The sequence below is a fragment of the Tetrao urogallus genome (assembly GCF_951394365.1).
Source record: "Tetrao urogallus genome assembly, chromosome: 16".
Taxonomy (NCBI): domain Eukaryota; kingdom Metazoa; phylum Chordata; class Aves; order Galliformes; family Phasianidae; genus Tetrao; species Tetrao urogallus.
The window spans coordinates 12,606,426-12,622,730 of record NC_136829.1 but is presented as its reverse complement, the minus strand read 5'-3'; the positions used below and the strand labels follow the sequence as shown (position 1 = coordinate 12,622,730).

General features: G+C 44.4%; 2 protein-coding genes across 3 annotated transcripts; one reads left to right on the top strand and one right to left on the bottom strand.

Annotated features, from left to right (window-relative positions):
• Positions 1-1,792: 1,792 nt before the first annotated feature.
• On the bottom strand, positions 1,793-7,448 carry AURKA (aurora kinase A; the record flags this gene model as incomplete). Its single annotated transcript, XM_079543557.1, has 8 exons — positions 1,793-1,951; positions 2,550-2,724; positions 3,340-3,488; positions 3,847-3,985; positions 4,541-4,732; positions 5,392-5,470; positions 6,060-6,345; positions 7,395-7,448. 8 exons carry the CDS (start codon positions 7,446-7,448, stop codon positions 1,793-1,795), a joined length of 1,233 nt encoding a protein of 410 aa, XP_079399683.1.
• A 1,344-nt stretch (positions 7,449-8,792) lies between these two features.
• On the top strand, positions 8,793-15,275 carry CSTF1 (cleavage stimulation factor subunit 1; the record flags this gene model as incomplete). Of its 2 annotated transcripts, XM_079543244.1 has the most annotated exons (7): positions 8,793-8,912; positions 9,457-9,627; positions 10,234-10,429; positions 11,657-11,934; positions 12,762-12,959; positions 13,496-13,886; positions 15,016-15,275. In XM_079543244.1, 7 exons carry the CDS (start codon positions 8,793-8,795, stop codon positions 15,273-15,275), a joined length of 1,614 nt encoding a protein of 537 aa, XP_079399370.1. The 2 variants fall into 2 exon arrangements, with proteins under 2 accessions (XP_079399370.1, XP_079399371.1); XM_079543245.1 differs by lacking the exon at positions 9,457-9,627 and having other exon boundaries at positions 8,883-8,912.
• Positions 15,276-16,305: the final 1,030 nt, after the last annotated feature.

The window sequence follows — 16,305 nt, the reverse complement described above, 5'->3', positions numbered from 1 at the left end:
ATTATAATCAAATAATGACAGCCTTATTTTGTTTGATCAGTGATTTCTAGCAAGTGGGGCTTGTCGTGAAGTTGATAAAAGGAGTCAAACTTTTCCTTTCCTGTTCCTAGAATGTTTCTATAAAACAAGACTCATTTAAAGCAAATGTACCTGAAGTTATTAAGAGGTACAAGCACTATAGATTTTGTTGTGGTAATAGAAAGTCCCTTCATTTAAATTGTAACTGTAAGATAAAGATGGTTGTATGAACTACTGGCACTTTTAGATGAGTTTTTGCTAAATATTTTACAGTGATTTGAGAATATATTTTGAATCCTAGAATCCTTGCTTGTAAAAGATCTTTTTAAAATAGTTTGTAAGATAATGAGAGACCTTCCATGGCTCCTGATAATGAAAAAAATAAATTGCTTTCTCGTAGCATTTGCTTGAAGTGTTTTACTGGAAAATAATTGCTTTGCATGTTTTGTTTCTCTGATTGCCTTGTCTAATTGGAGGAATGAGAAAGCACTTAATGACAAATTACAAGCAAGTTTTATCATGTTTCTAATTATTTTTAATTAATTTAAAAAAAAAACCAAAACACTCTCCTTCTTTTCAAAAATGCAGAAAACCTTGTGATTAAAACAATGATGCTGGAACAAAGCATTTTAATACTTTGCCATTTCTGTCTATGTTTGTAACTATGGAGCCTAGGCTCTAATCTATTGATTCTGATATTTTGTAAATAGGGGGAAAAATTTAGAGCCTAGGGTATAGACACTAGAGAATTGGAAATGTGAACTGGTAAGCATGCTTTGTTTTTTTTTTCTTGTTTCTGATGTGTGTGTATATGTCTATACATGTATATATACCTATATATATCCATCTCCTGCTTGATAATGACTTTCAAGGTCTTTCTCTCTGAAGTACTTTCAAACCTTGCTTATGACTATTACACTTTAACTGCAAGGGAAGAAGCAGATTTAGTTTTTAAGTGACTGTGGAACTCTTGTAAGGTATTTATTAACACTTCTGGTACTTGCCTGAAGAGTAATAGCTATATGTACTTACACAACACCAGCACTTAGAGGAAAACTTATTTTATATCAACTTACTTTTGGACAGAACTAGTGAGCTTAGTCTGTGACCATAGATGAGCAGTCAAGATGTACTCTAGTAGTCTGACAGTAATGACAGGTGGTTGGAGGTGACCAGCACATGATATCATGTATTGTAAGGAACCTTCCAATGCTCTACAATATATAAGCAATCTTTATTTAGAAACTTGAGTGCTCACATTTAAGACAAAAACTAGAAACAAAAATGCACACACATCATTCATTTTTAGGACACAAATGCATTCACCTCAGTTTCAGATTACACCACAGGTATGATACCCTTTAGCAGCCCAGTGAGTTCATAGGCAGGTATCTCTGGGATATTGCACTGTTCAGTAAGATAGAACCACCACTGTCTCTTGTTATTGGAACAATGAGCTATAATTATGACAGACCATAACATAAAGGCCTTGAACAGACCTTGAATACTTACATCAATAGAGCTGGCCCACATGTAGTTATTTTTCAAGTACGTTAAGTATTCCACAACACCCAGCTAGAAGTCAAATAGATTTACGTTGCAATTCAAGATCAGTTCAAGATGATAACCAACCCAAAGGCTTTGTGTTCTTAATTGCCACTGGATTCCAAGACCTGCTCCTCCTTATTGTGTTACAGTAGTCACAGTACAAATCTCCTTGTTAGTCCAATGAGATTACCCTTGTTAAGACTGTATTCTGGATGGGGCAGCAACATCACTTTCTATCGTTGGGCAGCTTTGTAGAATTTGCTGTAATCCAGGGATGAACAAGAACATCCTTCAAGGGCAGCCGATGGAATGGGTTATGTTTCAGAAGCTTTGAAATTAAATCCCTTGCACCTTCTGTTACAAATAATGGATACTTGAATTCCACCTAAGAAAACAAGACAAAAGATGATGCAATATTCTTTGGCACTAATCAAAACTGGAGAGCAATAGGGTTCTGTCCCCAAGGTACAGAGAGCAAAGAAAACTATCAGCTCTGTGGGCTGTGTACCTTGTACATAGTGAGTAATTTCATCACAATCCTGAATAAAACTGAAGGTTCTCACTGCTTGCCAGAGTTCAGCCAGTGTGCTTTTCTCTGTGCTCCCAACACAAAACCACTTTGATGGAACCTCTCAAGTTTACAGAACACTTGTAATCTAGAAACATAATTTACTTTTTTCCTAATACCTTGAATGATTAATATTTTATATACCAGAAACATGAAAGTAGTGAAGGATAGTGAAGAAGAATAGCTGCTATATGAAAAGGTAGGTGTTCAGATGCAGGTAGAAACAGGAGAGAACCAAGCAGCCAGGAAAGCCATCCTACTCTTCATTGTAATTCAAATGGAGTGACTTCAGGATAGCTTTAGGGATGTAGTTTTGTGTACATCTCATTATGTCTTTCCTTCCCTCAAAAGGAATATTAACCTTCAAGACAAGAAGTGAAACCAAAATTCACCTAGTTGAAGTTACAGCACATACCCTGGAAATAGCTCTGTAGGTTTCTTGATATGTTTCTGCTTCAAAAGGTGGCTTTCCTACAAGGAATTCATAGCACAGAACCCCCAAGCTCCAAATATCCACCTTCTCATCATGTGTTCTTCCCTCAATCATTTCAGGAGGCAAGTAGTCAAGTGTCCCACAGAGAGTTGATCTCCTGAAGAAAAGCACAGAGTACAGTGTATCATTTACCCTTTATGGCAGCTAAGATCTGTTTTAACTGCTAGTATTAGCATCTGGATTCAAGTGCTCTTATCTGTATCTCAGTGTAATCTGCCCCAGATAAACTCAGTATCACTGGAATTTCATCAGTCACTTTTCTAGCTTTGCTTTAAAGTATTCTTGTCGCTACAGGCAGTCTTATCCTTCCTTTTCCTCTCTCCCACTGGTTTACAAGTCAGTGTGACTTTCTTTGTCAGGTACAAATCAGACTAAGGAAATATTCCAATTATAGTGCTAGTGTGAACTATTTGGACAGAAGTTCTGATCTTCATCTCAGGGACCACCATAACCCTAAAACAGTGTGCTAACGCTCTTGTTTCAGGTTCAGCAAGTTTTTAAACACACAGATAGAGAAGCAGGATAACACTCTCCCTATGCTACATCAGTCAACTATTAAGACCTTGACAACAGTGGTCCAATCATTGAACGCTCCCCGCCAGTATTTCAGCAAGTGGACATTTACCTCCATTCCATAACTGTAAGTTTGGCAAGAAAGCTAAAGTTTTCATTACAGAATAATTTCTGTCTAAGGTATATACTGCATTCTCACCTAGAGGATGGAGCATGCACAGACCACCCAAAGTCTGCAATTTTTAATTCTCCATTTGAGCCAAGCAGCAGGTTTTCCGGCTTGATGTCCCGGTGAATCACACTCTTTGAATGACAGTATGACAGGGCATCTGCTAGTTCTGTAATGTACTGCAATTAGAAAGAAAACAAAACTATCAGGTATGAAGACACTGACGCTCAAGCTTTACTAGCACAGTTCCCTAGGCATAATTAGCAGTTTGGAGTAGAAAAATTGTTCCTTACACTCTCAAGCAACAGGTGTTGCTTGAAGTGACCACACAAATTGCAGTGCTGGGCAATGCTGAACATTAATCCGTTAACACTGCAGTAGTTTGTCCTCCCAGCACATTCCTACATAGGCTACAAGTGCATAAGCAAGCTAGCATCTAAGGAGTTGGTTTCATGCAACTGAAAATGACTTTTTCTTGAAGAGCTAGCTTTATACTTCAGGTATGCTACACAGCAGCAAGCAGTCAGAACAACCTACAGTTGCAGTTCTTTGTTCATCAAATTTGGTAAGCTTCTGTAGTTCCTTGAAGACTTCTCCACGAGGTGCATACTCTAGAATAAGGTAGACTCTTGTAACATCATGGAAGTAGCCGTACAGTCTGAGTATGTTGGGATGCCTGCAAGAAAATTGAAATGCCTTCCTGAACAAGGTATGTGTACAACTAATTATACATATAGGGCCTGTAATTTAACATTAACGCTACACAAGACAGCACAGTTCCAATTGCCATGTCCGTTTCTATGAGAGCTTCAGAGCACACAGAGGGTATTTATCATAGAAGTATCAGACTTGCTAGTAGCAAAAACCTAGCCAAGAATTCAGCTCATTTGTATTTTCTCATACATAGCTTTCTACACACAGAATAGATCACCATTCAACACGCAAATATCTACAGTTCTCTGAACTTAAGCTTAAATACTTCAATTATTTTCTGTGAAACAATACCAGGGACAAGCCTAGACTGAGAAATTGCAGTCATCCACTTGTAAGAACTGGCCAGCTGCTTGACTTCTGTTTGGGTTCTTTTGGCCTATGGGGTGGTGGGGCAGGGGCAGAATGACAAGAAGCAGTTTCAAGTTGTCACATATTACAGAACTGCTTTTCTTCAGGTAAGATTACTTTGTTTTTTAAATTGAGCACAAACTAAGCAAAGTTTAACTGCTCACATTACCTGAGATGAGACTGTATCTCAACTTCTCTTCGTAGTTGATGTTCTACACCAGCATCCTCAAGCTGTGCTTTAAACAGCACCTTCAGTGCAAGAATAAATTTACTCTGCTTTTCACGTGCCAGGTACACATTTCCAAATTTTCCTTTCCCCAGAGGACGACCAATTTCAAAATCATCCAGAGACCACTGTCTTCTGCAAAAGGAGAGAATGTTACAGAAGCAATGCTTGGGTGTGACAGCAACGTTCCAGCTAAATACATAATTAGTGAGCTCAGCTAGATTTTAGTCTTTAAAGGCACACCACCAAGAGGACAAAACATGCATTGAGATTTCTCTAAAGGCAGTTTTGAAAGCTTCTCTCTTGCTTCTAAAGCACATGCATTGAGGTACAGCTACTTATTACAACAAAACCAAAACTGTATAACAAAGTACGTTTCAAAATACTTGACACAGATCTATTCTAGACTGTCAGAACTGTTTCAAAGCAGCCATACTACAAGTGAAACTTGATTCAAGCCTCCTGCACACATGAAGATCACTTGGAAAAATGTGTTCATCATGTGATTACAGCAGTGATTATCAGAACTCTCTCATGGGAAAAGTTGCTCCTTGTTGAGCCAAAAGCTTTTCTTCAGATTACAGTAATTTATTGTTTCTGAAGATTACCAAAGCAAAATAACCATTCCCAGAGTTTCATTAATAAATATTGTCACCATGAGGTGAGAAGGACACCGTTCTTAGCAGTCAAGAGACTAAAGACAGCAGCTTGGCTGCAACTTAGCTGTAGCATGAAGTGCTAGACACTGAAAGAATAACTAACTTAGCTATAAGTTTTATAGGCGCACAACTTACTTTTTAGTCTCTTCCTTTTTCTTTTTAGTAGATTCTTCATTTTTCTGTTTAGAGGTGCTGTCTGCTTCAGAACTCTTTGCTGTACACAAACAAGTAGAACAATTTTATAAAACAGACCAGTGAACACAACACATTCACATGAAGAACAAGTCTGGGTTGTATCTACAGCAGTTTACAGTCCACCATCCATGATATTTAAAACTTAGTGTAGTTTACCATTGGCAAAGCAGCACAACAGTTAGGGCTACTTCATCACAGTGTAACTTCAAATGGTTTTTTGAAATCAATGAAAACATTAAGAAAGCTTCCCCCCACCTCCTCATTCCTGCTCATACAGTATCCTTGTGTATCAGATTACCATAAACACTGGAAAAAAAACGTGCTGCAGGAATACCAATTCCATTTATTCAAGGTTGACTGATGTGCATCTGTAAATTTTCAAGATTGGAGAAACACTTATATGGGCTCTAAATCCCTAATCCTAGCAACAAGGACAGTGCAGTAACATCTAAGATGAAGTATGTGCTGCTTTTCTGTTTCTGGGTGCAACCAGCTATTTCTCTACAGGACTGCCCAACATAGCATGAGCTTTACATTTTCTGCACTGCACTCTTGTTTGAAGTATCCCAAGTGTCACAAACACAGAAAGATGTCATCTTCAGAATTACCAGGTACAGGAGCTTGTTGAGGTTTTTCACTGTTCTTGCTTGCAACCTGAGGCCCAGCAGTTGGTTGGACTGGGAGTTTCGGCCGGGGCTGCTGTGTTGTCTGACTGTTGGACAGTTTTTGGTTTGACAGTGAAGAAGATTTTTGTGATTGTACAGGAACTCGCTGGGCAAAATTTGAAGGACACAGAACACGCTGTGGTTGAACTCCACTGTTCAGTGGCCGGCTCTGGGCAGAATTCTGAGACACAGGGACACGTTTTGGGCCATCTACAACAGGATTTGCTACCTTCAAAAAACAGCAATTGTACATTAGTAATAGAATAGCACACTACAACCTTTATGTTCCTGTACAATAGAGTTAGGAATAGGTTGAGAAAAAAGATAGGCAGGAGAAAAAAAACAACGGAGTATATTAAAAGGAAATCTTAAAATTACTCTGATCTTATATTGTAAGAATTCAATTAACCTGTGGAAAACTGCTGTCTTGTTAACAACATGCTTATTCATAATTAGTCATGGACCCACCAAAGTCCAGATATGGGTGGAAAGTTTAGACAGGTCTTTACTACAGGAATTCTATTCACATGCACTGCTTTGAGCCACTGCTCCCTTGAATGCTGTGCATTTTAAGATGCCTTGCACTGCAACAGGAGTTCATCGGACCAAAGCAAGTTTGGTAAGGTTCCTTTATCTGCTTTTAATCCTTTTCTTTCAGTTGAAGAAGGTAGTTTAAATTTATATTTAAGCAATTCTTAGTTGTTCCAGAATACTTTGCTTAGAATTAAATTCAAACACAGTTAAGTGATGCCTTGACTCCCCTAAGAACACTTATGTTCTAGTTTTTTGATTCAATGCCTTGAAAGCAAATTTTAAACTATGCTTTGCTTCTGCTACTCTAAAATCTGATCAGGACCTGTTCATATTGAAGTTACAAGAATGAGAATATCCTTGCTTCTGTATGCAAAGATATGCAGTCTTAAACATGTGAATAACAGCATGAAAGCAGCATTTCCTTTGGAAATCACAGCCAGTTCCCGGCACGCATTTGCTATCTAATTAAGGGATTACGGATAAAAATTGCACTATTAAGACTTGCCAATTAAAAAACTGCATGCTAATAACGGCAGTAAGAAGTTCAGACTTGGACATTGTCCTCTGCAACAAAGAGGCTAAAAGGCCATATTGATAATTGCTCACTGTGCATAGAAAGCATCGCTCAGAGCTTCTTCCTCCTGTCTGCCACTTAGCAAAACCAGTCACCACCATTACACCTTGAAACTCACAGGTTTTGTACAGCCGCGAGAAATACACCCATAAACTCCGTCAGCCCCTTACCTTAGCAGCGCGAGACGGGTTTCCAGGACAGTTCTCTTTTATCTTCTTGTCCATAGCGCCTGAGAAAGGCAAGATGCGGTTTCGCCTACGGAGCGGGCAGAGGACGGGGTGAGACGCGCAGACAGCACCATTCCCCGGCTCCACTCTCCCTCTGCCCCCTACGCCATCCGCCACAGCCCCGTAACCTCCCGCACCTCCCGCCGGCCGGGCCGCCCCCGATGCAGGAAGGTCGCTCCACGCCGCAGCACCGCCCCGAACGCCACACGACCCCCCTCACCTCGGCCTCCGGCCGCTCCGACTGTTTGAATTCAAACCTCCCTCCCTTAAATACCCTTTAAACTACCGCCCCCTCGTCATTGGCCCCTCTCCCGGCGTCCGCGCCCGCCGATTGGCTGTTTTTCAGTCGACGCGCCCGCCGATTGGCTCTCCTAAAGCTCCGCTCGTCGCGAGGCCGAGACTCGTCGCCGTGAGCTGGCGGGGCGCATGCGCAACGGCAGCCTGCTGCGTACCCGCGTCGGCCCGACCCGCCCGCCCCGAGGGCGGTGTTTGCGCTACATGCGTATTTTACGTACCGTCTCTCCGCCGCTGGCTTCTTCCGTACTCCAACTGCGTGGATCGAGCCCCGCTTACACACTTTTCTCCGCAAGTCTCTGCCCGGCCGGGTCTTTCGTTACGCAAATCGCGTACGTCCAGACCACCCACCTGTGGCAACGCTACAACTACCGTTCCTTCCTCGCAGCCGCCGAGGCCTTGCAGCGCGCCGCCGGCGTCGGGGGGAAGGGCTCCAGGTTAGTCCCGCATCTCACCGGGCTCCGACCTCGTCGCTCTCAGCTACCCGCACGCCCACCCGCAGCCCGAGGCCGAGGGAGAGGCGGTGCCGCCGGCTCGCGTGAAGCCGAGCTCGAACGGGGGCTCGGGGCCATCGCGTCCTGCCGGCGAGGCAAGGTGCGACGGGTGGCAGCGCCGAGGAGCAGCGGGAGGGCTGCGGCAGGCCTCTGCCTCGCACCGGCGGCACTGTGTGGTGCTGCTCCACGTGCCCTCGGCTCTTAAGGACAAGCGCGAAGGGGACGGCCGCCCGCCTCGGCACTAGGGGACGCCCGGCCGGAGCCCGACGTCGTGTAACGGCGCTGCCGGCTCGCAGCTGTCAGCGGTACGCGGCGCCCTGAGACGGGGCTGAGCGCTCGGTGCCGCTCGTGAAGCGCGAAGGAGCGCGGGGCGCTGCGCTGTCGCGTGGCCCCGCTCGCTGCGGTGCCGGGACCTCCGCCGCTCGGTGCGACACGTGCGGCCTCTGAAGAAGTGTGATTGAAGGCAACTTGGCTCTGCGTCCTTAACAACCAGCGCGAGGGCGGTCCCGGTGTGTTGGTGTTTGACAAGCGGGACACGATAGGTAAAAAGAAGATGTCGGGTCGTCGTGTGGCTGCCGCGTGTGACCGACGCCAGCTGCCGCGGGGCATGGGGAGCATGGCGGCCCCGCTCCTCGACCCGCGTCCACTTCGGCTGCCGTTTCTGGAGGCTGACGTGAGTAGGGCAGGGCTGCGGGGAGGGCGGCGGTGGGGCAGGAGCTCAGCCTGCGGGACCTGGAAGCAGGGCGGCCGGCCGTGCCGGCGGCCCGAACCGTTCGCGAGGCCTGCGGCACCGGGCGGCGAAGCCAAGCGCTCGTTTCGCAGCCCCGCGTCGGGTGTTGCGGTGTCCCGGCGGCACCGGGCGGGCGCCCCGCGGCCCAGACACAAAGACCCTCGGCGCTCAGCCGCTGACGCTCTTAGCAGCCGGCCCCACACTCCGACGGGCGGCGCGGGGCGGCCCTACGCGCGTCCGCGGGCCGCTGTCCGCCCCGCCCGAGCCGCCGCCCCGCCGGCTGCAGCTGGGCCCGAGCCACGCCGGGAAGGGGCGGCGGACTCCCGGTAACCCCGCGGGGCGCCGCGCCCGCAGCCCGCCCCTTCCCCGCCGGGCGGGGGCTCACTTCGCGCGTCGCGCGTCACGTGACGGGGAGGGGGCTTGCCAGCGGCGCGGCGCGCACGTTAGGCGTCACTGCTCACGTGACGCCGCCGTTCTCTCCCCCAAGAGTCGCCTCCAATCGATTTGCGGGCGCTCGATGCAGCAGCCTTCGCGGAGGAGCATTCTTCGGTCTCGGCCGCCGCCGCCGCCTCCTCCCTTACCGCCGCCGCCGATCGATGCGCTCAGAGCTCCGGTCGCCATTTTAGGGGGAGAGCGAGGGAGGCAGAAGGAAGGCTCGGTAGGTACCGGGCGGCCTCGCGCCGCTCTCCGCGTTCGGCTGCGCGGCCTCGGCAGCGCCGCGCCCTCCCTAACGGCCGCTCGGCGCCGCCCGCGCTCCCCTGCCCGCCGCGCTCCCGCCGGGCGCCGTGCCCGCCCTCATTCGGCCCCGTTCCCACACGCCCCCTCCCGCTCCGGTCGTCGCTCCCCGGGCCGGGCGGGGCTGCCGCTGCCGCTCGGGCTCCGCACGTTGCTCGTGCCCCGCTCCGTCCCCCTGCTCCCCGCCCACCTGCCTGCTGCCAGTGGGGCGCGATGGGCGCTACCGACCCGATAACCCCGCTCACCGGAGCTGCTTTTTTTTTTTTTCTTCTTTATTTTATTTTATTTCATTATTTCTCCGTTGCTCCTTAATATAACTCACATTCTTTTTATTCGTCGGGTTTTCGTTTCTGCAATAAAGCTGCACCGGCTTTCTCCTGTTTTCTCTGTCTTTCGCTTCTCGGTCTCTGTCTTACCTAAACTTTCGGTGCTGTTAGCACTGATACCCGGCAGGATGCACTTCAATTAAAGGCTTTAATTGTTTTGTGCAACTCTCTTGTGTGTGACTTTTCCCATTTGTTTATTTCAGGCCCCTCCAAGGCATTCCTTGCTCACAATGTATAGGACAAAAGTCAGCTTGAAAGACCGTCAGCAACTTTATAAACTAATCATTAGTCAGCTACTGTATGACGGATACATAAATATTGCCAATGGCTTAATAAATGAGATAAAGCCACAATCAGTGTGTGCGCCATCTGAACAACTGCTGCATCTTATTAAATTAGGTAAGCTGGCATTTAAAAACAAAATAACTCCTGTAAAGTTTGTGCTCCCAAATGTTTGGATTAAACATTTGTGAATAGTGTAGTATTACTGAGAATGCATCTCTTCTGTTTTCTACGCCTTTGTAGTAAATCACAAAGCTTTTATATCTTTAGTCTGTGCAGTGACTCGCAGGATCACTGCACATTTAATAGTGTTAGATCCATTACTAAGGCACAACTCTCTCTGGTTGCTCCTGGACGTGTTGGAGGGGAGGGAATAAGTCCTTCTATTGGCCCCATTCATTGGCCTTTTTATACCACTCTCAAGAAAACAAGCTTCACGGTCTAGGATCTTGGCAAAGGTGTGTTTCCTGTTCCCTCTATGCATCTTTCTGAAAGTACATATGTGCTGCAGAAAGCCCAGAGTTCCTGGGCAGCTGTTGAAACAAGTCACCTGGATTACTGGAACAGTCCTAACCATGACAACGTGTTTTCTCTGTATTGTAACTGAACTGGTTCTGCTGCTTGAACTAGTTGATTTCTATGGGTATAAATGTGGAGCCTCATCTGTCTGAAAGAAGAATACTGGGCTTTGTAGTCTGTAGATGAAAGCAGGAAAAAACATTTCTGTGAAAGTCGCTAACTGCAAGTAGGCACTTAGCTTAAAGCTTGTGTGCCTTGGTGCAGTTTGCAGTGCTGAATTGGCTTTGTCATGTAGATGCATGTTGCAGTCAAAATGATTCTTTAAGGTGGGTTTGAATTAATAATTTTTGTGAGTAGTGTTAGGATAGGAGTTTATGTGTTGTTCTTTCAGTTCAGTTAAAAAGAGAGTAATTGGTAAATGTTTCTATTTTTTCCACTTTAAATCTCATGTAATAGCACTGAGTCTTCTTTCACCCTATTGTAACCTGATTATAGGCATGTCACTGACTTCTGTATGTGATTGTTTAGCTGTTAATAAGTAATCAGTACTTAATACCATCCTATATTTACTGGTTATCTTGCCACAGTTACACCGGTGCTGAACACTAAACAGCTTTTAGTCAAACTGCCTTTCACTGTTAATGATAGATATTGCTGTACTACAACTAAATCTGTTCTGCTAGCTTAGCTTTGTTCAACGTGGGCTGTCTCTTAAATCCTGAACTTGAGAGCTGCCAAAGAAATCTGTAGGATAGGTGTGGGCATAGCCTGCCTGTCTAAAGAGGAGGTAAGCCTGGTTTAAGAATGTCAACTTTCTCTTTTCAGGGATGGAGAATGATGACAGTGCTGTTCAGTATGCAATTGGGCGGTCAGATACAGTAGCTCCAGGCACTGGAATCGACTTGGAATTTGATGCAGATGTACAGACCATGTCTCCTGAGGCCTCTGAGTATGAGACTTGTTACGTCACGTCTCATAAGGGGCCGTGTCGTGTAGCAACATACAGCAGAGATGGACAGCTAATAGCTACAGGATCTGCTGATGCCTCAATAAAAATTCTTGACACGGAGAGAATGCTGGCCAAAAGTGCTATGCCTATTGAGGTAAAATATGACTTGAATCACAGTCACTTTGTCAGTTCTTGGGCTGCTCTCTCTGTTTCGTGCCATGTCTGTGCCTTGTGGCTGGCTCAGTGGGTTGGACTAAATATCTGTCTCGACGTATTTCCTATTCCAGCAGTGGCTCATAAAGCACCCTTGAAGAAAAGGAAGAAAAAACAGGGCGAGTATACCTGTGTAACTCCTCACAGCATTCTAGAGAGCCGAGACAAAAATTGCTTCTAATAGTTGTTGTTAATCTCTATAACCATGCAGACAGTTTGGTTATGGACCTACCTTCACATCTGACTATACAACGCATGGCTCTGCTTCAGTACTTTTTCACAGAGTTCATATTTGCTTCCTTTACTTTTTCTCTAATACACTTATCTGGCAACAGCTTAAGAGTTCTGGGTTTGTTGTTTTTTTTCCCCACTAAATGCACACCAAATTCCCAGCAGTATGCAACATGAGTGAAAGTTGCAGTTTTCCCAGTTGGTACCTGCTTCCCTTAATTAGTGTGGCAATAATGTCTTTTGATTTGGACTGTTCACAAAGGTGATGTATGTTCAGGCATCAGTTCTCTGTGGCTGACAGTAGTTTGTCCTTGAGCAGATCCAGTAACCTTTGTAAAGATACAGGGACGTTATTTCATAAGAATTTGTAACTGTGTGAAGGTATCACATCTTCAGATAATTAAGATCAGTGATAATGTGCCAAGTCGTATGTCAGAAAAGGTAGCAATACGATCACTGGTGCGAGTGAAAATGGTAAATTTCCTGTCAAAGGAGCGTTCTGCCTTCTAACAGTGACTTGTTCAATGTTCTTTGTAGGTCATGATGAACGAGACAGCACAGCAGAACATGGAAAATCACCCTGTTATTCGGACTCTGTATGATCATGTGGATGAGGTTACATGTTTAGCTTTTCATCCTACAGAACAGATCCTAGCATCTGGTTCAAGGGACTACACACTTAAATTGTTTGACTATTCAAAACCTTCTGCCAAAAGAGCCTTCAAATACATACAGGTTAGATACAATAGTTCAATTCAGAGCAACCAAATCTTGCATGTGTGATTATTGAGGTATCAGTGAGCTGAATTGCATCTGGGTATGTAAGTGTATGGAGTATGCAGCTACAAAATGTTCAGACCTGGTTATGCACTGTGAATTTGTAATGGATAGCTATAGTCATAGAATCTTGTGCCTGTTGGCTTTTTATTAATTCAGACCTAATCTAAAATGGATGACTCTGAAGTCAGCTACATTTTCTTGGTTCTGGAGGCAAAGTTTGTGATTATGTGGTGGCTGACAAAACCTCCTGCTGCTGTTGTACAGTATCCAACAAATAGGCACAGCAAGCTGCTCTAGGGGAGAAACTATGATACATTTCAGCGTGGCCTGTCACTTAAATAATACACAGGGCATTTTCTATGCTGTGAAAATAGAACAGGTTGTGCTAATTGATAATGCAGTTTTATTTTTTAGTGCCACCACGATTGACGCTTCGATTTTTGTGTTTTATTTTTAAACTTACACCAATTACGTCTTTTTTGCTCCAACAGGAAGCAGAGATGTTGCGCTCCATCTCTTTCCATCCCTCTGGAGATTTCATACTTGTGGGTACCCAGCACCCTACTTTGCGACTCTATGATATCAATACTTTCCAATGTTTTGTGTCTTGCAATCCTCAAGACCAGCACATCGATGCCATATGCTCAGTGAATTACAACGCAAGCGCAAACATGTATGTGACAGGAAGCAAGGATGGATGCATCAAACTGTGGGATGGTGTTTCAAACCGCTGCATCACTACTTTTGAGAAGGCACATGATGGAGCTGAAGTCTGTTCTGCTATTTTTTCCAAGAATTCAAAGTATATCTTGTCAAGTGGAAAAGACTCTGTAGCTAAACTGTGGGAGATATCTACTGGTCGGACGCTGGTCAAGTACACAGGTACGTGGCAGCTGACCTGCCAGGGACCACCTTTTCTGTGTGCTGACCAGTGAGCAGGTGGTGGTGTCTGTCTGAAGAGTAAGATCTGTCACTGCTGAATAGTAACTCGTAAGGGGGGACTGCTTTTGTGAGGATAAATGGCCCCAAATTTGAAAATGTAAAATACTTCCAGAAGAAAAGCTATGTCAATGTCAGCCTATTTACTCTAGCTAGAGCTTGGACACATAACTGACATCATTACACTTTTAGAGGGAAGTCATCACCAGACTAGAGAAAAAGTAAATAGGAATGTGGATCCCTTAAGGAATAGAATGCTTGTGGAGAGAATTTCATTTTCTAGTTTTTCTTGAACATTATTTTTTAAAAAAGCATAATTGCTTTTCTTGTTAATGTTCACTTTAGTTTGGGGGCTCACCAGCTTAAGCTGTATGCCTAGTCTAACCAAAAAATGGGAAAGTCAAAAATACTGTGTAATCCTTTTGGAGTTAGAGGAGTCCACTTGCCTGGATTGTTGCCCAGACTGTAGGGGAATTGAACTCGTACCACTGGTTTGGATGTGTGCAGTCTGTGTGCACTGGCTGTGTTTGCTGCCAACCAGCAGGGTGCAGCACCTCCTCAGTAAACTCTTGCAAACACCAGGTAGGATGCAGCGATGTATTCCTTGCAAAATAAATGCATGAGTGGGTAATCCATCCCCTTTGAAGGGAGGAGGAGAGGTGTGGCTAAAGTACATCGTGTGGCACATTGTGTGGCCTCCACATTAAAAGCAGAAGTTATTAATGATAACAGGAATCTGTGTTTACCAAGAACTGTGGTCTTCAGTTAGTTAGCTGTAAGCCTTGTACAAAAGATGTAAGGTTATACTGCTCTTAATGTTTGCATTCATACTGACTGGCTGAACTTCTTACAAGTGGAGTGCTTAATCCTTCTATTCCCTAACATGTTCTGCCCTATACAGTATATAATTACAAGAGGATATCTGTAGTTGCTTTACATGTATACTAACTGAGGAAATAAGGCTCGGTAATAGACTTCCCATAACTATCAATTGCTGTAGTTTACTTCTGGATCCTTGGGGAAAAAAAACCTAAAGATCTTACTTGGCTTGTATTTCACTGCATGTATTTAGGAGCTGGTTTGAGTGGACGTCAAGTGCACAGGACACAAGCAGTCTTCAACCACACAGAAGACTACGTGCTGCTGCCAGATGAAAGGACCATAAGTCTCTGCTGCTGGGATTCAAGAACTGCTGAGCGAAGAAATCTCCTTTCTCTTGGGCACAACAGCATCGTCCGCTGTATTGTCCATTCTCCCACCAACCCCGGCTTCATGACCTGCAGTGACGACTACAGGGCTAGATTTTGGTACAGGAGGTCAACGACGGACTGAGGGCGTCTTGATAAAAGAATGGTTATCCAGATTCCTTGTATCATCCTGTATTGATTGTACTGCCGACAGATGCCTAAAGGAGAGCTACGCTGTGTCTGTTTTTTGTTGTTTTGTGTTTTAATTCTGTCAGATGGCAGAAAAATATTGAGATACTGAAACTTCAGTTTTGCCCCACGCTAATTTTTTTTATTAGTGTGCGTGGCATTAATTTTTTTTTTAAGTCATCTCTGATTTTACTCGAGGAGCTGGGGTGCGGAATAAAATGATCCTTGCAGGAAGGATTAAACTTACTCTCCTGTCTTTCTGAATCCTGCGAAAGATAATGTGACTAAATCTTGCTCAAACTGGGCAGTGTGAGCCAGTTTTGCTCTGCATTGTATCTGTGCAATCCCCCTAAAGTCTGTTTAAAGAATGGATTACACGAGCAACGGTAGAACTCAGTGAATGTTTTAGTGAAGCCTTAAGCCGTCTTCAGTTCTGATTCATGCTTTGAAGCTCTTTCATATCTTTCAGTCTCCTTCCCTCAGTTGGCCAAGCGGGCCTCTGATTCTGAGTCAGTTTGGTGCCATAAGAATTTAAAACGTGGTTTTAAATTGTTCAGATGAATTGAAGAAATGATGTTCTAGTTCTGATATTAAAGTTCAGACTTGAAATCTTGTCTTCTTTACAATTTATCTTAAGTGTAATCTTAAAGTAAATTCAAGGAATATTCACACTGAAGCTATTAAATGTGGCAGTGCTGCAGCATATGAAAGTGAGAATAACCTGGCAATAGGAACTGTTTAGTAACTCCTCTGAGAAATGTCAATTTTCTTCATATATCTACATCAGAAATGTCAGTTTGCTTCATTTAGTTCACATTCTGTCAGTGTGTCACACAGCAATTGAGATTTTTTTTGAATTTAAAAACAGACTCATTGTTTCTTCTGCCTGCTGTGTCTGATAGTCTGAGTTTCCCAGATCTTACTGTATTCATTAGAAGTACAAAGCAAGAAATCTGTGGTTAAAACTTCTGTACATTTGAAAATTC